The following is a 27,464-nucleotide window of genomic DNA, read 5'->3' as shown; positions in this document are numbered from 1 at the left end:
TCGCTCTGTCTTTTTGACACTTTTTTTTTCTTTTTTTGAGCACAACGCTTATAGTAACAACAGCAAATGTTGTTATGCACATGTTAAGATGTCATCAAGCATCTTTCTTTTATTTTCGTCTAGTTCACAAGAAACCCCTCCAAGAGGTTGAAATTGCTGCCATTACCCATGGTGCCTTGCTAGGACTGGCTTACCTACATTCCCATAACATGATACACAGGTGAGTCGCCACCTGACTGATGCCCGTTTGCACATTATCAGCATCCTCAATATGCTCCAATATGCAATATTCTTTTTTTTTATGTGTTTATATGCTTACCGTAAAGCACTGCTATTTTCCCCTTTTTTGCCCCTCTAGCTTTGTCTGCAGTGACCATATTTGCTTTTTGTTTTGTATTGTTTTTAATTTTCAGCATTGGTCTGACTAGAATGATATTATTGGAAATGGATTACATCAACGTATCTATTTTTTTTTCTAAAATTAAGTGTGTGTGCTCTTCAGTTTCAGGTTTCAAAGTACAAAATCATTATACTTATGTAAAGTACTAATCCATGACACATCCGCATATGTCAATACCATTTATTGTCACTTTATTTAACTGCTTTACGACATGCAAGTTCTTATCTGCTTTGCTATTTTTACTTTTGCTTTCTTTAAATTTTATTTATTTATTTTCTTTTTCTGTTTTCATTTTCTATTACTTTTTTCAGCATTTGTGGACTAGATTGATATCATTGGAAACTGATTAAATCAAAGCTTAATTTTTTTCTAGTTCAGAGTGTACTCTTCGGTTTCAGGGTACTAAACCGTTATAATTACACATCCGCATGTCAGCATACCATTTTTCGTCATGCTTTATTGAACTGCTTTACAACGTGAGTTCTTATGTTTTATTAGCTTCCAGTAATACAGTGCTATTTTCACTTTCGTTTTCACTCTGCAAGGTGTTTTTTGTGTTTGTTGTTATTTTCCTGAGACACTTGCCATTGCATAATGTGGTAATATGATACTACAGTATGCCTGTACTGTCTGTCTGCAACACTCTCTCTCTCTGTGATTTTGCTTAGAGATGTGAAGGCTGGTAATATCCTGCTGACAGAGCCGGGTCAGGTCAAGCTGGCTGATTTTGGCTCTGCTTCCATTGCCTCTCCTGCCAACTCCTTTGTGGGAACCCCATATTGGTTTGTACCACACATTGACATTTAAGATGATGACACATCCTGATAAATCAGGGGTAATTAAACAATTGTGTGTTTTTCTACCACAGGATGGCCCCAGAAGTGATTTTAGCCATGGATGAGGGTCAGTATGAGGGGAAGGTGGACGTCTGGTCTTTGGGGATCACTTGCATAGAGCTGGGTAAGTGTTTTTAAACTTTATATTTCATCCATGTTCTGGTGCTTTAAAGTAAACCGATGTTTAAAAGCTGTGTTTAACCATTCACTGCGTGTTGTTACATCAAAACTATGGCTGATGCCCTTTGACCTTTATTCATAATTCAATATCACTGTTTTCCTTATATGTCATTGTATTTTGTATTTATAATATCATAAATTAAACATGGTAGATGAAAATTTTACCAATATTTTCTTTTATAATAAACAGATGTGTAATTCTCCTATCATTTGATTTATTTTAATATTTTAAGGACTTTTTTTTTCCTTTGTGATTTCATAACATGTGATCTGTATGATCTCATTTTAATTAATTTACAACGCGCTGCATTTGCAAAGTATGCACTTTGAAGCCCAATATTAATACTAGTATCCCAATATTGGGACACTTTACATAATCATAAAATTGTGTCTTATTTTCACATAAGAGAATCATCATGTACACCCCCGCTAAGAACATACATTGAAGTGAAATAGTATTGGCATAATCGTATTAACAAATAATGTAGCTTATCATCCAGATGTTTTCAGTAACATTTTTTACTGTTTTTAACATGCTATGTTTTTTAACACTATTACTAATACTGCATATGATTCAAGACTAATTGCGATTCAGCCTAAATATTGACATACCATCTGCTTCTGATTGGCATATGTGCATATTCATTCAAAATGTATGCAATGACACATTTGTTTTTGATTTCTTACACCCCTGCTGTTTTCTAGCTGAACGCAAGCCTCCCCTCTTCAACATGAACGCTATGAGTGCCTTATACCACATCGCCCAAAACGACTCTCCCTCCTTACAGTCCAATGAGTGGTGAGTGTCCTTCTACACAATCGCCAAATTGAAGTTGACTCACTCGTATAGATATATACAGTATATGTATACACTCCTACTCGTCAAACATACAGTATGCACTCTCTCTTAACTACGCACTCCTCTCACACTTTAAATGTGTTATGCAATAACCCTGACCGCATCTGCCAGTTCTTCACAATTCCTGATCTTGTGCATTATTGCACAAGCAAACTTTCCGTCACTTCATCTTTCTGACCTGCAGCAAAGCCAAAAGCCCTGCTGGTCTTTCAGGCCTTTAGTTTATGGATCTGGAAATTGGAAGACTGTCTGAATGGGCCAAAATATTGTTGAGGGTGTCAAAAAGTTATTTTGGTGACTTCCTTTTTTTCATAGTGTTTTCTTATGTGGAGGAGATATGTTCACATTACACATGACTTTGCAATACTTTTGCAATACACTTCACAAAACTAGAAGGAATCCTTTCAGTAATAGAAACAGAAATATTTTTTATCTGTGCACGTTATTCAAAATGTCATATTTTTTCACCAAAATGCATTAACTTACTTTATCCCTGAAATTACTTGTTTGTGTCTCTGGGCATTCTTGTTTTTCTAATCAATTGACCATTTATATGATCCCCATAAATTCCTACAAAAAGTAAAAAAATCTATTTAATACTGTATATAATACAGTATACCCTACTGATGTACAGTATATATAAAGGACTATATATAAAGGACTATATATATATATATATATATATATATATATATATATATATATATATATATATATATATATATATATATATATATATATATATATATATATATATAGTGCTATGCATAAGTTTAGACACCCATGCTAAAGTTGACTAAAAAGAGGAATAAAAAATCATCTTTTGGAAATTGAACTTAATGCCTTAATTTAAAAAAATTAGGAAAAATCCAACCTTTAAGGACACCAATTGTCTTTGTGAATGAATAATGTATCGTAAATAAATAAGTGTTCTTCCTTAAAATACAGGGTGCATAAGTTTGGACACCCCTATGTTAAATTCCCATAGAGGCAGGCAGATTTTTATTTTTAAGTATTTTTTTTTAATTATTTTTTTAGGATACTATGCATCCTGATAAAGTTCCCTTGGCCTTTGGAATTAAAATAGCCCCACATCATCACATAGCCTTCACCATACCTAGAGATTGGCATGGAGTACTTTCCATAAGATTATCTCTCAATGCAAATCAAACTAGCTATTAGGCTAACTGAAATAAAACCATGCCAATCTCTAGGTATGGTGAAGGCTATGTGATGATGTGGGGCTATTTTAATAGCGTTTATTTGAAATAGAAATCTTTTGTAACATTATACTGTAAATATCTTTACTTTTACTTTGATCAATTTAATGCACGCTTGCTGAATGAAAGTATGAATTTTAAATGGTAGAATATAAGAATGGTAACATTATATACACAATTATTGAAACTGAAGTAAAATAGATTCAGAAGGTTTCATGATGACTAAGTATTGCTTCAAACTTCAAAATTGCTTAAATTTTTTTTGCACATTCAGTACCCTACAAAAGTGCATAATACTGTAACTGTTGCATGTATTTTGTGAAGGTCGGATGCATTCCGGAGTTTCGTTGACTACTGCCTACTAAAAATTCCTCAGGACAGACCCTCCTCAGCAGAGCTCCTGCGGGTGAGTAATCGCATACACACCATGTTCACACATGCAGAGGAAGTTATCATGTCACTTATAAAGTCACTCATAAGCATTGCTCATCTAAGTTCAACCACGACTTCTGAGTGCCCACACACTATTGTTAATTCACTCCCACTTTAAGTCACGCTTTCAAACACTCTCTGTAAACACACTTGCTGGGGGAAGGCGAAATACTCATGTGATACTAACACACAGATTGTTACATTTTAGGCACAGAAATGTAAACTTCTTATGTAGCTTAATCTCGTGTACTTAGAACTTTAACAAACGGCATATGGTCGGGTCTACATTACAGCTGATTATGGCAAAGAACTGTTGAATTAGACAGGAAGAGACCGGAAGAGATATAAAATGGTAAACCAGAGTTTTAGTTTTTTACAGAAACTGCACAATTCATAACATAGCGCAAGTACATTACCATTCAAAAGTTTGGGGTTAGTGAGACTTTTTCATATAAGTGCTGTTCTTTCATCAAAAAATCCTGAAGAAAAAAAAATCATGGCTTCCATAAAAATATTAAGCAGCAAACTGTCAAACATTGATGATATTAAGTTTCTGAGCACCAAATCAGCACATTATAATGATTTATGAAGGATCATTTGAGACTGAAGACTGAAGTAATGATGCTGAAAATTCAGCTTTGCCATCCCAGGAATTATTGTAAAATATATATTAAAATAGAAAGCAGTTTTTTTTTTTAATTAAATTGTAATAATATTTCACAATTTAATGTTTTTAGTGTATTTTTTATCAGATATTTGCAGCCTCAGTGAGCATAACACCATGTCCTTACCAGACGCCATGTGATAAGATCAAAATCAATCAAAACCCACAGCCAATCAGAACAGCGTGTGGGCGGGCTCTCGCAGCAAGTGCACCGCACCAGAGAGTAATCGCAAGAAAATGAATAAGTAGGCTACATAATCAAATTCACAAATATTACACCATTTAAACATTATTAAAAATACATAGGCTGAGTTTCTAAAACAATCTGTCAAAGAATACACTTGTTTGTTCGGAGTTTAAACATTCTTGTTTCCATTTGTTTAATTTCGAGATCTGAGGTGCATTATCCATTGTTGCTTTTACAGCTACAAAGCTGTAATATCACTAAATGATATGCAAAGTCACATTACGCGCCTTTAACACTGAATAAAGCACATAAACAGTACCTGAGATAATCATTGCCACACTTTGTGTTTGTTGTTCCAGCCGCGACGTCGCAGAAAAATAGAAACCATTTCTAAAATTGAATCGTTGCGTGTCGCCGTCGCGGCTGGTTAGGACAATAACCCTGATTAACATTTAAAAGATACCTTTTATCGCGCTTCGTGGCGTCGCGTGTAGTTAGGACACGGTGTTAGAGATTTCTTTCAAAAACTTACAGACTCCAAAACTTATGAACAGTAGTGTACATGTTACATTCTCAGCATTTCTGTCATCTAAAGTTATGATTTATTTGTGGCACATTTGAAGGAAACTCTGATGTCCCTTCACAAAGTTCCCGCCCTAGTAACATACACCCGCACATTCATAAACCCCATCATGTGTCATTCGTAAAAACGTCAATATCTTCATTTTTATAGAGATAAAGATGCTCCTTTGCAGTTGGGGAGTGCACTTCCTCTTCGCCATATCTGTCAGTACTTCCTGCTCTCATGACAGTGGGTTCCTTACTCATCCGTCCCTGCTGACTCACACACATACACGTTTTCATTTACACAGCCAAGCGCTCAACCCACAGAACATGTCATTCTGCTGTTTTTTCATTTGCTCACTTCCTGTGCCAGCTACATCCTTGGAGGGTTAATAAAAGCAAGAGGATTTTTTGATTGTGTGTGTCTTACTCAACTAATATAACCATGACTTTCTCTCAACCGAATCACTGGAGCTGTAGGTGGACATATTGCTGCGTGGTGACTAATGTTCGTGATATCATGCTGTGGTGGGAGGCTTATGGATTTTATATCATCACCAAAATAAATGTGTGGTAGAATATAGCACTACAGTGGGGATATGGGCAATTATTGGCTGTGGGGTATCTCTGGATACTGGATCATTAAGGGATTGTGTTGCCGAAGTGATTCGTTTGTTTGTTTGCGCTTTGTATGGGTCTGTTTATGTGGGTGTATGTTACAGGTTACGGTTGATCTTGTTGGTGGACACAGGTAATCCTATTTAGCACTGAGAGCTTAGTGGCATGCTAGGCACGCACTTCAGGCACAACATCACAGGGGTGGGCGGCCCAAGGTGGCGTGGGATACCGGGGTCTCTTCTGTGGCCTAGGTTGGCACTGGGAAAAAATTAATTTCGACCCAGTTTTGGTCTCCCATTCCTTACTAATACCTCAAGTCTGGCCTTTCAAGCTCCTTAAGACCAAAAAGAGGTCATTAATCTGAGTCTAGCATTAATTTATTCTATTCCCACCATTTGCTGCTTCCCAACTGCTGTCTTAATCTCACAGGGGGTCTAAATCCACCTCAATTCTTGACCTACAGAGGTCTTGTCGATCAAGAATATCACTCGCGATCTGACAGTTAGAGCAGGAAGACTTCAGATTATGTAATTTCCTCTCGTTAAAAGGGATAATCCTGTAGATTAGTTTCCTCCCGTGCTGGTCAGTCACAGATGTCCGTTTAGAGTGGCGAATGCTTATCTATGTTATCACTGGGAAGCCGAGCTGTTAGCTGTAACTGTCTTTGGCGGGCTTAACGGTTGACCCGTTTGCTCTGCAGTGCTTTACCAGCTCGCAACACAGACGCGATCTGCTTAAACTAAATGCATTTTCGGCTAAATTTGTAATTCCTTTCCAAATCACTCTCCATAGATTAAGATTCCAGATCTCTCACATGATTGAGAGTGGTAACATTTATCAACAGTTATTGAAACCAAACAAAGTTGGAACCAGTCCACTTTGATTAGGCCTAACGAGATCGGTTTACGCTTTAGATCATTTTATGTTTGTCAAATGATTTTTTTTTTATGTTTTTAAAAGAAGTCTCTTATGCTCACCAAGGCTGCATTTATTGAATGAAATATACAGTAAAAACAGTAATATTGTGAAATATGATTACAATTTAAAATAACATTTATATTTTAATACATTTCTTGTGTTTTTCAAAAGCTGAATTTTCAACATACATTATTCCAGTCTTCAGTGTCACACAATCCTTCAGAAATCGTTGTAATATGCTGATTTGGCACTCAAAAAAATATAAAATCTGATTATCAATGATGAAAACAGTTCCTAATATTTTTGTGAAAACTGATATTAATTTTTTTTTTCAGAATTCTTTGATGAATGGAAAATTTAAATAAAGAGCATTTATTTCAAATAGAAATATTTTCTAAAATTATAAACGTCTTTACTGTCACTTTTTATCAATTTAATGCATCCTTGCTGATTAAAAGTATTAATTTCTTAAAGTCCCCCGTCATCATCATTTTATCCCTTAAAACTAATCTTTGATCACCAAAATTACATATTTATGAATATATGATGGTTTATGGTTATATGAATTTGCAAATTAGCCCTGCCTCCACTCACTCACACCAGCTCAGAGATCCACTTGTTGATGGTCACACGTTGTTGTGATTTGATTACAATTGATTACATCACATTAGTTTGTGAGACGTCAGAGACACCAGTGATTTCAAACCGTGATTTTGAGACTTTGGTTCACTGCAGTTTTAAGGAGAAAATACTCAGCAATGGTGTTGACATGTGAATTTGCACATGGTTTGTCTGAAAGAATATCAAAAACACCACATATACATATAAACAACATTTAAAAGCTTGGTTTTCACCACAGGGGGACTTCTTACTGACCCTAATCTTGAATGGTAGTATATAAGAACAGTTTATACTTTAGAACAAATGACATGTTGTCAGATGACGAGTAACTTTCATTAGCGTCAATTAATCGTATCACAAGTGGACGGTGTTAAATACCGGTGTAAACGGGGTCTAAAACGTTTTGAGCTTGTCCACTTTCGAGCACTTCCAGAAGTAGTCAAAAACGCATTAGACCGGATTGCTTTCGTAGTGTAAACGCTCATGTGGTCGAAAGCGTTCGAACAGCCACAAAAGACCTCCAACTCTCCACCTACTAACTTAATGCGGAAACATTATGGGAAGCGCTCTAGCCCGGCGGGATTTAAACTTTGTCAGCTGGAGACCCAAGTTTGGTTTGAAGACAAAAACATACCAAGCACAAAGTTCTCTCTCCATTCCTGATTTCTAACTCGCACTCTCGTCATGTCATGTCATAGTCTTGTGGCTATCAGAGCAGAAAGAGCAGATTGTCTTCTTCTGTGTGTTCATATGTAAATTGTGTGAGCTTATTTTGTCCATTAGATTGAAAAATCTGTAAAAGGCCATACATTTACCCTCTCATAGACCCTCCCCTAGAAGGAATCAGGACAGAAGTGGTTGAAAATAGAAATGTGTCTCCCTCGCCTACACCAAAACGCATCTTAATACCAGGTGTAAACAGGGCCAAAAAGGTCAATGAGAAAGCTTAATGTGCTAGAGCAGTTGACATGTCGTCTAATGGCCGAGAAATCTGGATTCTAACCTTTTTCTTCCAAATAAATGAATGACTCCAGTTGGGTAATGGAAAGAACTCCAACATGACCAATTAACTTTCAAAGAGTCTTGGTTTGTGGTTTACAGAGCACAGTTTTGTGAAACCAGATAACATGCGCACATGCAGCTGCATGAACTTGAGTCGGTTCTCTTTATATTATCATTGAGGAGGTGAGATCAAGTCCTCATTTAACCAGCCATGTCAGAACCCCTTCTCCATATACCAGATGTCCACTCAGGGCCACATTACACATGAGCACCCTCTAGTGAGCAAGGAACAAACATGAAATGACGTAATTCAGAGCACAAGTGGAGTAATCCGACACGCTGAGAGGATTGAGACTGTGGGTTTATTTCATGGCAGTTGAATTGCATCATGCTTAACCCCCAAATGTTTCTCCTGAAATATTTGCCTTTATGAAAATGAATGTCGTTCATGTAGTTTTCAGGTGAACATGGGGCCAAATAAATGTGATGTGATACTCCTGTCATTGTCATTCCAATGTCATTCCTCTGTGATACACTTGTCATAAATGTAATAAAATCTGAGGGTGAGGTTTGATTGATCAGGATGTTTACACACAGAAGCTGTTTGTACATTTCATCACCACTTATTGCTCATTTTACTTGCTTAGAATTCCCAAAATAGATTTGTTAATTTCACAAATCTCCTCTCTGTCCCCCTTTGTCCGTCCCAGCATGATTTCGTGAGGAGAGATCGTCCTCCACAGGTCCTCATCGATCTGATCCAGAGGACGAAGGATGCAGTCAGAGAACTGGACAACCTGCAGTACCGTAAAATGAAAAAAATCCTCTACCAAGAGAAACACAACGGCCCAATGGGGGAGTCTCAGGAAGAGGAGGAGGTGGGTACAGGAAGTGCTCTGAGAAATGAAAGGTCCCCATGAGTGTCATACGCACATGTCGGATTCATACTTGCCACTGCAAGTTTCATAGTGTTGCATTTTGTATACACAACTGATATAACATTTTATGCTGAGACAGGCATTGATTTCTCTTTTTTAAATATATACTTTACATGTTTGCCATTCATGCTTTGATTTTAACATCAGTTTTGAGTAGGTATCGGCATTGGGGCCGATCAAGCATATATTTTTTTTAAACTGATTGATTGGTATCGGCTATACTAAGCAGGATCCTTTATTTTACATCATCTGACGGGACTCCGTATCGGCAGATAATCAGTATTCAATGACTCTGATAGGATCAGGGGCACAAAAAACTTGATCGAGACATCCCTAGTTTTGAGTTATACAATAATTTGTGACTACACCTTGATTTAGAATCAGTCTGTCAATTTTAATGTATATTTAGAGGGAATAAAGTGATACAACTACACTTAAGGAATAATAACCTACTCTGAGCTATATTATAAATATTTAACTTAAAAGTACACTGTACCTTATAAAGTACTATACTGAACTAAACTTTAGGTATATGATACTATATGCTATACCCAACTATATACTAAACAGAACAACAAATATACTGAAAGTATATGAAACTACTGTAACTACTATACCGTGCAAAAGTTTGGGGAATGTATGTTTAAAAAAAAGAAAAGAAATTAATACTTTTATTTAACGACGATACATTAAATTGAACAAAAGTTACAGTAAAAACAAGACTGGAGTATAGGCTACTGAAAAAAATATATGAAAATATAAAACGTTCTTTTTAATTGTAATAATATTTAACAGTATTACTGTTTTTTTTTATTATCAAATAAATGCAGCCTTTATAAGCATAAGAGACTTCTTTCTTTAAAAACACATTTAAAAATCCCAACCACAAACTTTTGAACGGTAGTGTCTATTCTGCATACTGTATTGACATACACTTAATGTTTAGAGTTTTGGAACTAAATACTATACTGAATTATATACTCTATACTATGTCAAACTACATTGAAAGAAAGTATATAGAAATTTATACTTTACTAAATTTTATGAAATAACCTACTGAATAAATGACCTTTATAAATGACTATACTGAAGATAATACTATACTTAAGTGTAGAAATATAAACTGAACTATAAACTATACAGAACTTTATATTATACTGCTTTACAAACCATGCTGAATTTAATTGAGCTATATACTTGATTGAACTATACTGAATTACACCAAAAGTTTAGGAAACTATATATTGAAGGTATATAGAACTGTACAGTATTTTGAACAATATTGAACTACTAGGCAGAAAGGCTTTCAGTATACTGTGAATATTGATAGTAGATATTGTTCTCCAGAAAGGTTGGTGATCTGTTTCTCTGTGTGTATTTCTCTGTCCCCTGCGCAGGACGGAGAACAGGCAAGCTGTAAGATGAACAGTTTGGGCAGTAATCATTCCATCCCCAGCACCTCAGTGAGCACGGGCAGTCAGAGCAGCAGCGTCAACAGCCTGCAGGAGGTGCCCGATGACTCCTGCTCCGAGCTGCACCACGACTACGACAGCACCCTAGAGTCTTCCACGCACCACAAAAAGGTTCAGGACGCACACAGACATCTCCACAGATGCTTACCATACTTTGATGTTGACAAACAAAAATTGAACGTATGCTTTCCAGTAGATGAGCTGTTCTTAGAAGACCGGCTTGTTACAATTTTAATGGTTTGAACATAGTCTTTCTGTGCGCAGAGAAGGTATACTTGGAAATTAGATTAGATTTAATGTTCTCTTCAAACAAATAGTTCAAAAATGCTCCCCTCATCCAAATATGCATACTTCCCTATTATACAGTGTGGTATGCAAAAAAACAACAACTATTTTTTATTTTACAGTGAAATATTATTATAGTGATTTTATCTTTATTTTTTATGTTTTTTTTTTTTTTGTAAAAATAATAATAATGATTATAAATATAGTAAAGTATATTATTTTTGTATTATTTTTGTATAATATGATAGTAATTCCTAGGTTCTAATTATTATTATCATTATGGTTATTATTTTACAGTTGTACTGGTTTTATTGGTTTTCTTAAATACTATATTTTGCAGTGAAATATTACAATAGTATTATTTATTTTTACATTTTTTATTTAGTATTAATAATAATACTTATTATTGCTTATTATCAAGATTGTACAGCCCTAGTTTATACCATATTCCTATTTGAATACTGCACTGCATCGATTACATACGCTGTACATTCTTTGAACTTATGTGATTTAGGAAGTTAACAAACACATGCACACATGATTGACACTTCCTGTCCTCAAGGAAATTACATCAGCATGCAGCAGAAATATGAATAGACTTGATGGGAACTGAACAGCCCTTAAACAAGTTGTTCTTCATTTTATTCACTGAGAGAAGATAAAACCCTCAGGAATATGAGCGCTTCAGGTCGACAAACCTCGTGGGTCGATTAATAAAGATATTTTAAGATAGTGAGCGTGTTAGTATTGAACAGTCTCATGTTGAAACATCTCAGCTGATACTACTGTAACAGGAAGCATAAAACTCCTGCTTCGGATGTTGTAAGAAAAATGTATTGCTTGAATGAACTGCAAGTCACTTCGGATTGCATCTGCCAAATGCATACATGTAAATACTGTGACGCAGTACATGGGGGAACTCCTGCAGTTAAAACAAAAGATCTCATTAACTCCTCAAGAGATGATTATGTTGTGACACCAAATCCTTGACTGATTTTATTTGTGTGTGTGTGTGTGTGTGTGTGTGTGTGTGTGTGTGTGTGTGTGTGTGTGTGTGTGTGTGTGTGTGTGTGTGTGTGTGTGTGTGTGTGTGTGTGTGTGTGTGTGTGTTTTTTTCCCCTCAGGATCATCAGTATATCCGCGACGACCTTCCTCATCGGGACCACCGGTCGGAACTGCGACCATCTTCGTCGGAAAGAGCTCAGGCTCACAACTATAAAAACCGCGAGCGCTTCGCCACAATCAAGTCAGCATCACTGGTGAGGAAAAAGAATGACATCATCCTCTCATCCCCCCTCCTCTCTTGCTTGACTCTTTCGTTCTTTTCTTTCTTCCTTGGCTTTAATACACTCTGCGGTCATTTCTCTCTCTCTCTCTCTGTTTCTCAGTGGTCTTTGCCTCCTTCTCTTTCTGTTTAACCCTCTCTTTTTTCGAGAGGAAGAAATAAAGGGTCCTACTTTTCTCTCTCACTCTCATGTCTGTTGTCAAGGCAACATGATTCAGTCAATAGCCAGCTGCACTTCTCACACGAGTCATTGGTGTTGTTGTCTACTATTAGTTAATACAGTGTGATCCCACACAAAAGGATGTTCTTCGTTTTGTGGGGTTTTGGGAAAATCTTTTTTTTTTTTTATAAAAACAGAAGGTCAGTGTCAGATAAATATGATACCAATAAAGAATGTATGCAATTAAGCAGAAAAAAAAATCTATTGTGATACAACCACTTCCACCCTAATTGATGAATATATGGAGATCTCTGGCAGGCAGTGTAGTCGATCGCAGTATGCTTGGTTGAAATGATGATGTCACCTGTTTTGGCCCCATTTTGCTGGAACGTGGCCGCCCTCTAGGGGCAGACAACCACAGTGAACTTTGTCTGATACTACAGACACTCATCTATCATTTCAGATGATCACAAAGGAGTTTGGCTTTAGTGGGTTTATGGGCATGGCGCACCTTCCTAAATCTAATTTTTTTTCATCGACTTGGTGGAAACAACTGTGCACTTTTTATATATTGATTTGGGTTTACAGTTGTATGGAATGAGACACAAGGATATGGGCTATGCAGGGAAAGAGACTCTCTTTGTGTTTCATATGAAAAGCCGTAGAGGAGGGGTGAGGTTTAGAAAGTGAGACAGGGAAAAAAGGAGGGAAGACGAGAACGAAGGTGGGGAGGGACGACATATTGTATAGGCAAAACTATATAGGGATGAAAAAGGGAATGTGAGAATACCTTAGATGCATTATAACAGCCAGGTTGTAAATCGAAACATAGTATCTGATAAATCCACAGTTGATGTCATATTAACGTCACATTTTTGTTTAGTTTTCTGACAGTTTTTAAGTTAGTCGTCTCCGGCTTGCAGTTTGGATATACATTTTTAATCCTCAGATCTCAGTGATAAAACCAACATTTCCCCCCTAAAATCAGCACAAAATGCAAACGCTGCAGATTCTGTGTGGGTCTACCTATAAGTGACTGATATACATGGGTGGCAACTCCTCAAGTCTCTAGTGTTCACTTGAGGAGAGCAGTTTGTTTGGTACAAATAACTTTCTTCATGTGAAGCACTCCAAAGTCTTGACTTATAACTAATTCCAATAGCATTTTACGTTAGTGTGCTGCCAAGCTAAAGTGCGATTCCTTTGTAAACGATTACACCGACTGGTCAAAACTTTGGGCTCTGTAAGATATTTTAAATGCTTTTTAAAGAAGTCATTATTATGTGATCAAAAATACAGTAACAAACAACAGTGATATTGTAAAATTTTATTACATTTTTAAAGTTTTCTGTTTTAATACATTTTAAAATGTAATTTGTTTGATGGCAAAGCTGAATTTTCAGCATCATTACTCCAGTCTTTAGTGTCACATGATACTTAAGAAATCATTCTAAGAAGTTTCGATGTATAAAAAAAGTTCAAAAGAATGCCATCTATTTGAAATAAAATTTTGTAACATAACTGACTTAACAGTCACATTTTGATCAAAATGATGAAAAACGTATACAGTTTTTTTCAAACAAGAACAAATACAAACCCAAAACTTTTGAACAGTAGTCTACATACATTTCGTCACATATTTTAACTTAATTATTCTATTTTATTTTTTTCAGTTGATACTATTTACAATTGAATGAAATCAATTGATTATTGAAATATAGTTTGATAGGAGTTCTCTTCAAGTCACCATGAAATTAAAATGGACAATATCTCATTTTTTTACAGGATGTTGCAGTGCGTTTTATAACTGATTTATCCGTGGATATCATTATTTATTGATTTTTTTTTTTTTTTAAATGCCCTCCCCTCCCCATCTGTTCTCTTCATGACGTGTGTCTCGTGTGCAGTCAGTACAACTGACTTCAAACTGCCATTCAGATCTGCCTACATATAGTTAGAAACACCCAACTTCCAATGATCCAATCAATTCCTGAAGGACAAAATCCAGTCCCGCCCATTTTTCCTCATTCCAGAAGCCGCTTCACTCTGATATACGTCACAATAGGGAAGAAAAGACTTCTGTTTCATGCCGACTTTAACTCATCTGCAATCTTTCACTAAGCTTGTCGCAATGCATTCTTAGCATTTTCCGTGAGAGATGCATTCGATTCTAAAGTACACATATTTTGGCCACAGCAACCTTTTGGAGCTACCTTTGAATCAGGAGCGTGCCTTAAAACAGCATTTATCTTGGTTTAAACAGAGCATTAAATTGCCTGTTCTGGCAACACATTAATTCCATTAGTGTCAGCTCCACATAAACATGTATTTACCTTTAATCTGAAATGGTCAGAAGTTGAATTTGAATCTAGTTAGGATTGCCCATCTGTGTTACCTTTAACCTGAAAGTGTTTCTTTCATTATTTTCCATTCTTTTTTGTGACCTGGCCCAGGGCTTAGTGCTATCACATGCCCCTTTGGTGCGGCTGATAGGGGCATTTGGGCAGAAAGTGATTGGATTGGTGACTGCGGTTACAGTGGGGCTACTGATTCAGGGTGATTAGGAAATTTCCCCCTTCAACAGGCATCTCATGTGACTGGCCTACTAAACGCTGCTTAGCCCGCGCGCAGGGCCAGGCCTCTCTGAGAACCTCTTTCATTCATGGCGCACCTGCGAGGAGAGAGGAGAAGCAGTGTTCGCCCTCTCTCTTTATCTCCATCCCTCTCTCGCTCTCTCTTTCTCTCTCGGTGGGTTTTGAGCGAGTGCTTTTGGGGGATGTAGTGCAGGCGACTCTCAATGTTCTCACGGGTGGTTTACTTCGCCAACATGTTTGGCATGAGGAGTTCAGGTGGGAGTTACGAGAAACTCAACGAACAGTTTGATCTGGACACGCCCTTCTTCCAGGTTTGTCTTCCATGGTTTTACAAAGTCAAGGGAATGGTGGGGGTTTTGTGTTTTCATTTATATATTTAGTCGCATCAGTGACATTCTAGATGTAGGCAAAGGCAATGTTGAGATGGGTAACATTCACAATTGCATTTTTTCCTCTTTGTCACAATCAGATATTGCACTAAAATTGAAATTATCCATCATTTTGATGGACTGAATTGTCATTTTTCATCATGCTCTATTTGAATTTGTCAGTATAATCATACAGTTCTTGTGATTTTAACGTGCCTTTGATATCACAAGAAGTTTTAGTCTAGTGCTGGTGTTGATTTCAGGGCTGCTTCTTTTTATTCTACTATCATAATGTGAAAAGACGACACTGTGGTGATGATGATGTGAGCTTGCGATCTGGTCACCTAATTTAATGGACGACATCTAATGAATTATTCCACTGGACTGCACTGGGAATCTCTCGTTTCTCTTCCTAGATCCTTACATTTTCTTGTCTATTTTCCTGTCTATGCTTTATAAACAACCCAACAGTTATAGGTGCCAGTAGGGAGTAAAAGTGAAGAAAAGAGGATATAGTTGAAGTATTCAAGTAGGAAAATGCCTTTAACTTGATACCTCATTTTGAATGATCTGACATTCTGATGTCTTTAAAATTTGGTCAAACTTTTGGTCACCATCATCCAATTGCCAGGTCTTCCGAAGAACTGTGGGTTGCTTTTACACTTTGCTACACTGACAATCATAATCATCTCAAAAGTTACCCGTCACCCTCTGACCGAGTTCTTCTCCATCTAGGTAACGCGTCAGATACACGAACATGAGCAGGAAAATGAGCTCCGAGAGCAGATGTCGGGGTACAAACGCATGCGACGGCAACACCAGAAGCAGCTGATCGCTCTGGAGAACAAGCTGAAGGCAGAGATGGACGAGCACAGACTGAAGCTCCAGAAAGAACTGGAAACCCACGCCAACAATGCCTTCATTGAGCTGGAGAAACTCGCCAAGAAGCACGCCATCCAAACGGACAAAGAAGTGGGTGATCTTTCTTTATTCTTCTGTTGAGACCCTGCTGTTTATAGTTACTAGCCAATCAACTATTGGTCAATTGACATGTTGTTGATTGCAGGTAGTGATTGACCAATGTGTCATCCAGTTCTTGGACTTGTATTGCTTTAAGATCTTAACAATAAATTCTATATTATAAAATCCCTGTACAAAGAAATAAGTTCAAAAGTTCAAGCAGGTCACTTGAAAAAGACCCCAGTTAATTTATGCTTTTCCATATTGCTTGTTAAACATGTAAATAGCTACAGGATGAATGCTAATTATTAATGCAACATATGTTGATTAGTATGTTAATGAAGCCTGAGAGAAAATAGGACTGTGTGGATCTTTTTAGTTAGTTTTCTTCAGGAGCTGTTTTAAAATGAGAGAAAAAAATAATTAAGTGTTGATATTTATGATAAATTTGTTACATTCCTCAGATGAAAACACTGGCAGCTGATGAGAAGAAGTTCCAGCAGCAAATCATGGCCCAACAGAAGAAAGAGCTCACCACCTTCCTTGATAATCAGAAGAAACAGTACAAGCTGTGCAAGGAGAAGATCAAAGAGGTTCATGTCTAGATACTCAGTTAACATGAAACTAAAGTTAACATGAAACTAAAAATGACCCTATTTACATCAACTGTTTTCTTAATTCCTAAGATTTTTTGTTATTTCAAAAAAAAAAAGATATATATATATATATATATATTTATATTTTATCATGTAAACTCAAAAACGACTTTCCTGTTCGACTTACCAAGCCCTCTAATTTTATGATCCAGTCAATTCCTAAATTTATAAAAACATTTAATTTCTCATATATTTCTGAATATCACGTTTCACATGAAAATGTCACATTACAGAAGTAATTATGTTGACTTAAAAAGAGGGTGATCCGGCAATAATGAGAACGTTTAGTCTAAAATCAATGCTTCTTTTATTTTCCCTGTCTCGTCTCATGGTCTTTGTGATTTTTTTTGTTGTTGTTTGTTTAGGAAATGAGTGAAGACCACAGCACGCCTAAGAAAGAGAAACAGGAGAGGCTGTCCAAGCACAAGGAGAACATCCAGCACTCTCAAGCTGAAGAAGAGGCTCAGCTCCTGGGTCAGCAGAGGGCTTTCTACGACAGGAACTGTAGGGCCTTCAAACGCAAGATCATGGTCAAGAGGCACGAGTTTGAGCAAGAGCAGTTACGAGAGGTGGGGATGAAATGCTTCAAGTCAGAAAAAGACAAATGACTGCCTAGCACTCTATATATACATTTCAAAGGTTTGGGGTCAGAATGTTCTTTTTTATATATACAGAAATGAATACACTGAAGACTGGAGTAATGATGCTGAAAATTCAGATTTGCATCACAGGGATAAATTACATTTCAAAATATATTAAAATAGAAAACTTGTTTTAAATTGTAATTATTTTATAATATTACTGTTTTTGCTGTATTTTAATCAAATAAATTTAGCATTGGAGAGAATAAGAATCTTCTTTCAGAAATCATAAAATCTTATTGACCCCAAACTTTTGAATGGTTTTGTTAATGCATACATGTACATTCCTATGAATCGTATTTGGGGCTTTTCCCAGGGTTAATGCAAAGTTTGAACCTTTTCTCAGGGTTGATGACTCTTTTCAATTAATCTGATTTGAAAATAAGTAATGCAGCAATGTGCAAATCTCTTAATCTAGCGCTTTAATCAGCAGGAAACCTTCGGAAGTATTCCCGGGTCGAAACCCATTTATGGTCTATAGAACAGCAAACATGTTGATGCATAATCCAGTGTTTGCAATTTTAGTTCCTGAATCCTGGTCTTAAAGCTTCTAATAATTGTGAACCACTTATCAACATCTCCTTATACTATTATGTTTCATGCATGTGTTCATACCTCATTTTACTCTTGTAACCTTTGTAATTCATTCCCAGAATGGTTTGTTGAAAAGGTGTTTACCATTACTTTAAGTGTTCTTAGTAATCAGATGTTAAAGGAGGTATCCGAGCCATATCTAGGGACTATAATATCATCAGAGACATTTATAGAGACATCACCTGTCAACCACAAAATACACCTTAGCCAACATAGCAACTCCCTAGCAACCATCTTATGTATCCACAAAGGATCACGCAAAAATACAACAACAGAAAACACCAGCCATTAATATTAGTAGATTTAATAGAGTGGCACTTTTATTTGAATAACTGCAATTGGATTAGACATATTAGAGAAAATTGGTTACATTTTTAATTTATTGTAAGCTAATGTAATATGTTCTGTTTTTCTGACTGTCAGGAGTTGAATAAGAAGAAGACCCAGAAGGAAATGGAGCACGCTATGTTGATCAGACAAGACGAGTCGACTCAAGAACTTGAACACAGGCAGCTGAAGACGCTACAGAAACTTCGCATGGATCTGATCCGACTGCAGCACCAAACGGAGCTGGAGAACCAGATCGAATACAACAACCGTAGAGAGAGAGAACTGCACAGGAAACATGTGCTCGAACTACGGCAGCAGCCCAAGAACCTCAAGGTACCATCAACTGTGGAATTTCTTATTACTTAGCTATATATAGTGTGAATTTAACCTACAAAATCTATGTAGGTCTCGTTGTTTCTCTGACTGTGGTTGCAAGATTAACCTTGATTTATTTTAGAAACTGGGTAGATATTAGGAACATTTGCAGGTCAGTAGAGACTGATGATGATGTTTAATGTTTAAATTAAACGTTTAAACATTTAATTGCATAGGCACTTAACACATTTAAATCTAAAACTGTGGTGACACTTTATAATAAGGTTCAATTTGTTAACATTAGTTAAGTTGAAAAATACTTCTAAAACATTTAGTTCATGTTAATTTCAACATTTACTAATACATTATTAAAGTCAAAAGTTAATATTATTTAATGGATCTAAGCTAACATTAACTAACAATGAACAGTTGTTTTTGTTAACTTGTTTTCTTAGTTAATGCATTAACTAACGTTAACTAATTGGACCTTACTGTAAAGTGAAAAAAAAAAGCATATTTTTGCTTAATTTCACAATCCTATGAGACAAAACGCAAATTAGATGATAGTTTTTGTCCTGAAAAGACTGTCAGTTTGTGTTTATACAACTTTGAGTTGTGTCTCCTGCAGGCTATGGAGCTCCAGATAAAGAAACAGTTCCAGGATACGTGTAAAGTCCAGACGAAACAGTACAAGGCCCTGCGGCACCATCAGCTAGAGGTGACCCCCAAAAGTGAGCACAAGACGGTGCTGAAAGCCCTGAAGGACGAGCAGACGCGCAAACTGGCCATCCTGGCCGAGCAGTACGAGCAGAGCATCAACGAGATGATGGCGTCACAGGCAGTGAGTGAAGAAAGCACACTGTTAATCATTATAATGGCCAAGAGGAAGCATCACATCAACTGTTGACCTTTTATTCTAGTATCTATGTGAGATAATTATAAGGCGTATATACAGATTGGAATGACATTCACAAAGCATTTAACGTCCATAATTTGACAAATTTTTGAGTGAAACAGCGGATAATAATGTAGTAGTGATATTTGTTATGCTATTTGTTTTTGCCAAAGTATATAGAGTGCAACAGTCAGGTTCTGGAAGTAAAAACTCCATTCATTTTCTGCATAGGGAAATAGATTTTTTAACAATAACTTCTAAACCTTTTAAACGCAGACCTGTTGTGTGTTCCGAGTATATGATGGTAAATGGTTTTGTCGAAGCTGTCAATCTGCATTTTCAACTTATTTTTTAAAATAATCCTGTCAATAGCTGAATTTGTGGTGAAAAACTACATTACCCATGATGCTATACAGAAAATTCCACCAATCATAATCTCGCATCGAGCAATCCAGTCTTCATATGCTCTTAAAAAAAAAAAAACTATATATATATAAATATATATGTATATATGTATATATATGTATGTATCTATATATATTTATGTATGTATCATTCATATATATATTGATATATTACTTTTTTTATATATATATATATATTATTATTTTTATATATATATATATATTTTTTTTTTTTTATTATTATTTTTTTATTATTATATTTCACTATCATTTTTAATTTGATTATTTTATTCGCAATGCTTTGTGGGTTTGTAGTTCTTTTCCTTACTAAAGCATTAAGTATGGTCTTGTACTTTTATCCAAAACTTTTTTGCTTCAAATTTGTTAACTCTTTAAGTTTGTAAGGTTGTGATTCACCCTGTATGGTTTGGTTCATGGAAAAAATTTGGGAAAAAATACTTCTAGAACCAATGCTGCTGAAAAAGTGGGCGGAGACTAATGCACTTTTAATGTATAGATTCAATTTGATTTCATGTTGTCTTCAAGATGCAACACACAATGTGTTATTAATAAGCTGTTTTGGAAAAGCAAAAAGTAAGTAATTGTTTTGTTGATAGTTTATGCAGATTTTAAATTAAACATAAAACAAGGCCTCCCTTCTGTTTGAAATTCCATTCTCAGCCCATTGCCCGTACAAGAAAGCCATTGATGGTTTACCAAAACTGTGCTGTAGTGTCAGCAAACCGTCTGAGGCTCACATATGCACGTGTGTGTTTTTGTGTAGCTTCGTCTGGATGAGGCTCAGGAGGCCGAGTGCCAGGCACTGAGGCAGCAGCTGCAGCAGGAGATGGAGTTACTCAATGCGTACCAGAGCAAGATCAAGATTCAGACCGAGGCCCAGCACGAGCGCGAGCTGCAGAAACTGGAGCAGAAAGTCTCACTGCGCAGAGCGCACCTTGAACAGAAGGTCTAGCACTCTTATTATCCTCTTATTTACCCAGACTCTAATTAAGAGTATTTTATCTTCAATAGTGGTGGTCTGCCAATATAGGATTTTCTAGAGGGTAGGGTATTTAATCAGCAGTTTATATAAATATATTAATATAACATTTATTATCACTCTGCCCCCTCTCCACCAATAAGCTGGTGTGTGGTGGGCGTTCTTGGCCCAGAATGGCTCCCGTCGCACATTGGTGGTGGTTAAGGACATTCCCCTCTTTATAAAAGCGTTATATAAATGTAACAAAGTATTATAAACACTTTTTCTTTATTTGTGTTAAAATTGTGGTAACCTTTTGTTATATATTTATTGTATTGTATATTTAATGCAGTAAATAGGCCTATACAGAAATAATCCTAAAGTTTGGGATCAATAAGATGAAGAATTATTGGAGCATCAAGTCAGCATATTAGAATGATTTCTGAAGGAAATACACTGAAGACTGGAGTAATGATACTGAAAATTCAGACAAATATTCATAATAGAAAATAAATTGCCTTTTAAAAGATATAAAAATAGACAGTCACATACCAGTATAGCATATATATATATATATATATATATATATATATATTATATATATATATATGTGTATATATATATATATGTGTATGTGTGTGTGTGTGTGCGTGCGTGTGTGTTTACAGCATATTTACCTTAAATTTGACTCTTTAATCTCAAAATTTGAGATTTCATAAAAAAGTATGATTACCTACAGCCTTGTGCATCCATGCTGCACAAAAACACTGGTACTGTGATATGACTTCTATACAACAATTTTATTAACAGGAAGTTGAATTATGTGCACTCTGCTTGTCCAGTAAAATTAGAGGACTGGATCCATCCCTGAAAAATGAACATAAGTGGCACCAGTTCGTCAAAGGTCAATGGGACAACATGAGTCCAAAGCCAAAACAAGAGGGATAGGACTTACAAAAGCTACTTTGCTCCATTATTTGGATTATTCATTGAGGTTAAATATTAGGAATCGAACTACCTTTGTTTTTGCTAATGTGTGTAATGAGTTCATAGAGTTTTTAGCAAATTAAAGGGAAGAAATAAATCAAAAGCCTTCATTTCAGGAATGATGTAATCTAGCGTGCAAGATCTGTCCTGTAGGTTCCTCTACACCTCTGTTGGTTTGACATCCTTTTGTTTGAGCTTCTGTCTTGTGTTCATAGATTGAGGAGGAGCTGGCTTCTCTTCAGAAAGAGCGCACTGACCGAATCAAACACCTGCTGGACCGCCAGGAGAGAGAAATCGACGCCTTCGACATGGAGAGCCTTCGTATGGGTTTCAATAACTTGGGTGCTTTGGACTACCCTAAAGATGACTACAGATGAGACCATAACACTCCACCATCTTCGCTCTTTCCTGGTCACGCACCTTTTTTTTCTTTCGAGCCGTTTTTGCTACTGACAGTCCGATCAATCCTCACAGGCCTTGCACATGTGTGGCGCCCTCTGCAAGACAACATGCTGGATAACGTCCTTTAGTTGTCTCTTTTTATATAAATATTATATACGAGACGATTAAATGTGTCACAGTGTTGATGTCAATGTTTTCTCGTGCAATGATAACACTTTCGGTGTAGCTCAAATTAAAATTGAGATTTCAAGACAAAAGCAATACGAACTAGGGGTTTGCATTGCTGATTTTAATCCAGATGCACTCGTGCACAGTTTTTGTTCTTTTTGCAGATGTTTTGATGGACGAAGTGTCATTTAAGAATTTTTTTAAACTGTATTTTTGTTTTTTTTTGCAGCCTAATGCCTCTCGCTGCTTGAATCCCTATTTGGTATTTATTCATGCAGAAAAATGATGAAAAATACCTTTTATTTAGTATTGAAGAAATTTGATAACGTTTGCATATTAAAACAATGTACATATTTGATAGGTGCATCTGTGACTCTGAGATTCTTATGGTATTCAACCATTTTTTTTCTTTTTTGGGAGAACAGTGCATTCATATGTACAATACCATAAATCACCTCAGCTGAGGTGCACAATGTGAATAATACATATGTGAATCCTAAACTCGTGGTACCTGCACAAAGGGCTGAAGGGGAAGTGACATGTATTTTGTGTATAGAAGGATTTATGGAGAACTTTTACTTATTTTCCTATTACATTTTAACTGAATTTCAATTTCTTTTTATAAATACACATACACATCTATATATAATAAATGTTTCACCACCCTTTCCCTCCTGCAGTTACTGGTGAAATTGTCTCAATGGCCTCTTATTTCATGATTCTGTTTGGTTCTCTGCATCTTCTCCAGCTGTGTATTTTCTACAAAGTCAAATTAGTGAATAAAAACGCTTTACTGTCGCATGCACTTTACATTTGTTTTCAGATTAAGAGGCATGATTCTGTCAGAGCTTTTAATTATATTTGTAAATAAAGTGCTCATCACACAAGCAGCGTCTTTCCATAGTCTGATTTAATTATCCAGGGTTTTTTTTCCCAATGTGTTCATTTCCAGTATATAGTGGTGAGAAATTCATGAAATGAAAGGTGCAGCCAACACAAATTTGACTTTGATTCATATGCAAAGGTGCAAAGTTTTTCTTTTTAACCTGAAGGTAGTCTGAATGCTTCCAAGCGAAGAGACAAAAAAGGCGGCACAGATTGAAGTTGCTTCATTTCAATTCAACCAGAACAAAAGATGACTTGATGAATTCACAATTTCTGCACAGCTTTTAAAGCAAAACAGTTTCTCTAGTTCATTATTTTCATTTTTGTAATAGCTGAATTGAAATCATACAGAGTCGAGCTCTGACCAGAATAAACGGCAATAGCTTATTCTAAATGGTCCTTTATTTGCCAGCCAGCTGTTCGTAAAGTTTGGGCACGTAGTCGTCCCACTCTGCCTGGAAGCAAGACCCTGCGAGCGGAGCACCGAGGCCGTATTTCTTGCGGAAACTCTGGATCTTGAATTTTCCACGGTTGTCTCCAGAGCGATTGGTGAGGACGCGTTCGGTGCAGCTGATGCTATCCGACTGCTCGTAAACCAGCCACAGGTAACGATGGAGACCTGAGGAAATCATACGCCAGTGTTACTCGCTATTGTTATTCTGCTGATTGAATCAGCAACATTTAAGGCAGTCAATAGGTGTGTTCGACTCACCCTCGTTCCAAACACGCAAGACTTTCGTTCATCTTCAGAACACAAATGAAGATCTTTTTGATGAAATCTGAGAGATTTCTGTCCCTCCATTGACAGCTAAGCAACTACCAATTTGACGCTTCAAAAAGTTCATAAAGAAATCGTAAAACTAATCTATGTGAATTGAGTGGTTTAGTCCAAATTTTCTGGTAGAGACACGATCACTTTACATGATGAACAGATTTAATTTAGTATTTTATTCACATATAAACATAAGCTCAACTGAACCAGCTTGAGGCACGAGAACAAACCTCATTGGTTCTTGCGGAAGCTCAAACGTGCTGCGCACCACGAGAACAAACCTCATTGGTTCTCACACGTCAAGCGAACATGCTTGAGCATAATGTGTGATTTGATGAATTTTTGTGAATAAGAGCCTAAATTCAATCTGTTCACCATAAAAAGCGATCGTGTCTCTTCAGAACTTTTTTGACTAAACCGCTCATTTCATATAGATTAGTTTTACGATCTCTTTATGAACTTTTTGAAGCGTCAAAGTGGTAGTTGCTTAGCTGTCAACGGAGGGTCAGAAAGCTCTCAGATTTAATTAAAAAGATCTTCATTTGTGTTCTGAAGATGAACGAAAGTCTTACAGGTTTATATCACAGTGTTTGCATAATTGATTGCATGCAATATTTGTCAACTGCACAGACATTTTCATGTACTAACAGTAACACTTTTCATTCAATACTTTATATACTGCTTTCCGCATCGCCTGTAACATATGCCTATACTATTTAAATACCAATAAAGTGGAATCTATATATTTATTTTATAAACATGACGCAATATAACATTAAAATTACATGAAAATAGTTTTTTACATTTATAAAACTACAAACTTGCGAGCGGCAGCAGAACTGAAGGTGTCAAATAAACAAAAAAACACTAAGAATAATATCTGGCATGCACTGCTTCAAGTCAGATGGCATTTGGCCTAAACTGAGCTCTCACCTGTTCCCTTCGGGGGTCCTGCACCAACGTAGTCCGACATGACACATCCACTGGAGATGTCATTTCCTTTCATGTTGACAACAAGGAAGTGGTGCCATTCCCTGAGATTAAACGCAACAATAGCGGATTTCAATATCCTGACTCTAACCTGTAATCTTTGGTTTAGTTCTGATGCAATGAATATGGCTGATCGATCTGACAACACACCGAAATTTGGGGTCTTTTCGGCTGGGTGCATCTGGATCGGTCATGGCCAATGTGTACAGCTTACTGGGGTCACATCCCTCCCACTCAACGGATGTGGGCCGATTCTGCACCTGCAAAATGAAAGTGAAACAACAAAGATGCACAAAAGTATGTAACAATCTTTTGAGATGACAAACACACATATTACTATATACATTCATAGTGCACATTACTTCTATAGATTATAAAGCATAATGTGCAAATGTAGATCTACAGCTAACAATTGTTTTACACAAACTTGACAGCATGTATTAATATGTATTGTATCTTTATATATTTTGTATGAATAATGCATGTGTTACTTTTGGAAAATTATAACCGTGTACAAGTGGTCACCATTTTTAATGGATGACCACTTGTACCAGGATGCTGCTGTCACTGCTTATCATGACAAAAAACATTTTGCATTTTATTATATTAATTATAATGTAACACAATTCGAAATAAATTTTATTGTAAGACAGCTAACAACTGATTTAGGCAACACCGTTTATTCTTCTATGTACTATATTCATGTAGAAATGACCATTAGCTGTTCCAGCAAACAATTTTTTTTTTCAGCTGGATGTAACGTTAGTATTTCTTAAACTTATACATATATTTGTAATACATATTAGCTTGAACTTTTATTTATTTATAAATTCAGAACACTTTTATCCCACCTGGCCTAATGTATGTCTTGTTGTGCAGGTCTCTTCTATTTCAAGCTATAGCCCATTAATTTGCGGCTCACAAATTTTGCACGAGGTAACGCTTACAGTCTATGAGGTAACGTTACGCAGAGAAAGAGAGACCACATTGGGATCACGTGATCGTGGAATTTCTAGACAGATGCAACTTTGGCTGCGTGCGTGCGCATTACATAACTACAGACAAACTGCATTTAATTCAACCCTTTTTAGTCAATGCAAATGCACAAATATAAATAAATGCAAAACTGCGTTAAAATGACCCTCCTCACACATGATGCAGAAGCACTGCTGCTAGCCACAAGCACTGGCCTATTTACTGCATTGGACTCTAACCTGAGTGGGTGTGAACACTTTCCCCAGCGCGTCAATTTCCAAAGAGCCATATTTGACAGTTAGAGGCTTGGCCGGCTGTTCCTCCACCTCTGTAAGAGCTAGAGAACCAGTCCATTCAGTAATATCCACAGGCATGATGACTAACGGGTCTTGTGAAATATAAACACAGCACAAAAGTCGAGCTTCTGTCTCCCCCTGCAGTTCTTTTATTGTGATTGTTCATTAAACTGTTCAGTGACTGGCATAGCCAATCAACTTGCCGCAGCTGACCATGATCTTAATTTTGATTGGTCAGATGGTCTGCCAATATTCTTCGACCCGCCTCCTGTTCTGATAATGGAAAGTTCGACTCATTTCCGCGAATCGGTTCTTTTGAGCACTTCAGCGAAATTGCTTATTTTCTAAAAGAACACAACACTATAAATAACAACCAAGGAAAAAGTGGAAAACGCAAACGTAAAAATACACTAAAAGACAAATTTACATTAATCATTTAAAGAAATACTTCGGAAAACTAACAAATATTAAATATGTCTCTTAGTGGTTTATTTATTCAGAGTGGTTTTGCATGCGATTCGTAATCAAACTGGTTCATTCGATTCATTGAAAAGATCCGACTCAAATGAACAAATTTGTTCACGAATCAGACGTCGCTGTTGTAACTGTCCT

The 27,464-nt window shown here is 36.4% G+C and overlaps 2 protein-coding genes across 4 annotated transcripts in view; one reads left to right on the top strand and one right to left on the bottom strand.

Annotated features, from left to right (window-relative positions):
• taok3a (TAO kinase 3a) overlaps positions 1 to 23,834 on the top strand; it is a 73,601-nt gene extending 49,767 nt beyond the window's left edge. For all 3 annotated transcript variants that reach the window (XM_081364579.1, XM_081364580.1, XM_081364581.1), the window contains exons 6-20: positions 124 to 220; positions 1,069 to 1,182; positions 1,269 to 1,360; positions 2,122 to 2,215; positions 3,820 to 3,901; positions 9,212 to 9,379; positions 10,837 to 11,022; positions 12,321 to 12,455; positions 16,339 to 16,575; positions 17,028 to 17,156; positions 17,585 to 17,788; positions 18,878 to 19,117; positions 19,728 to 19,940; positions 21,183 to 21,365; positions 22,580 to 23,834. In XM_081364579.1, coding sequence (XP_081220705.1) covers positions 124 to 220; positions 1,069 to 1,182; positions 1,269 to 1,360; positions 2,122 to 2,215; positions 3,820 to 3,901; positions 9,212 to 9,379; positions 10,837 to 11,022; positions 12,321 to 12,455; positions 16,339 to 16,575; positions 17,028 to 17,156; positions 17,585 to 17,788; positions 18,878 to 19,117; positions 19,728 to 19,940; positions 21,183 to 21,365; positions 22,580 to 22,741 — 2,336 coding nt within the window. In that variant the 3' untranslated portion in view covers positions 22,742 to 23,834. The remainder of the gene's footprint in view (positions 1 to 123; positions 221 to 1,068; positions 1,183 to 1,268; positions 1,361 to 2,121; positions 2,216 to 3,819; positions 3,902 to 9,211; positions 9,380 to 10,836; positions 11,023 to 12,320; positions 12,456 to 16,338; positions 16,576 to 17,027; positions 17,157 to 17,584; positions 17,789 to 18,877; positions 19,118 to 19,727; positions 19,941 to 21,182; positions 21,366 to 22,579) is intronic.
• pebp1 (phosphatidylethanolamine binding protein 1) lies at positions 23,828 to 27,031 on the bottom strand. Its single transcript, XM_081364594.1, has 4 exons — positions 26,796 to 27,031; positions 25,732 to 25,841; positions 25,525 to 25,625; positions 23,828 to 24,438 (listed from the first exon to the last, which is right to left on the bottom strand). The coding sequence occupies exons 1-4, from the start codon at positions 26,928 to 26,930 to the stop codon at positions 24,221 to 24,223; spliced, it is 564 nt and encodes a 187-aa protein (XP_081220720.1). The 5' UTR covers positions 26,931 to 27,031; the 3' UTR covers positions 23,828 to 24,220.
• Between the last annotated feature and the right edge of the window lie 433 nt (positions 27,032 to 27,464).

The sequence above is a fragment of the Scardinius erythrophthalmus genome (assembly GCF_964197995.2).
Source record: "Scardinius erythrophthalmus genome assembly, chromosome: 5".
NCBI lineage: Eukaryota > Metazoa > Chordata > Actinopteri > Cypriniformes > Leuciscidae > Scardinius > Scardinius erythrophthalmus.
This window is presented reverse-complemented; position numbering and strand designations above follow the sequence as displayed.

Excerpts from the sequence above, each read along its gene's own strand:
- pebp1 (XM_081364594.1), bottom strand. The coding sequence starts at position 26,930 with ATGCCTGTGGATATTACTGAATGGACTGGTTCTCTAGCTCTTACAGAG. Across the intron at positions 25,842-26,795 it reads AAGTGTTCACACCCACTCAG|GTGCAGAATCGGCCCACATC; the intron begins GTTAGAGTCCAA and ends TTCATTTTGCAG. Across the intron at positions 25,626-25,731 it reads CGAAAAGACCCCAAATTTCG|GGAATGGCACCACTTCCTTG; the intron begins GTGTGTTGTCAG and ends GTTTAATCTCAG.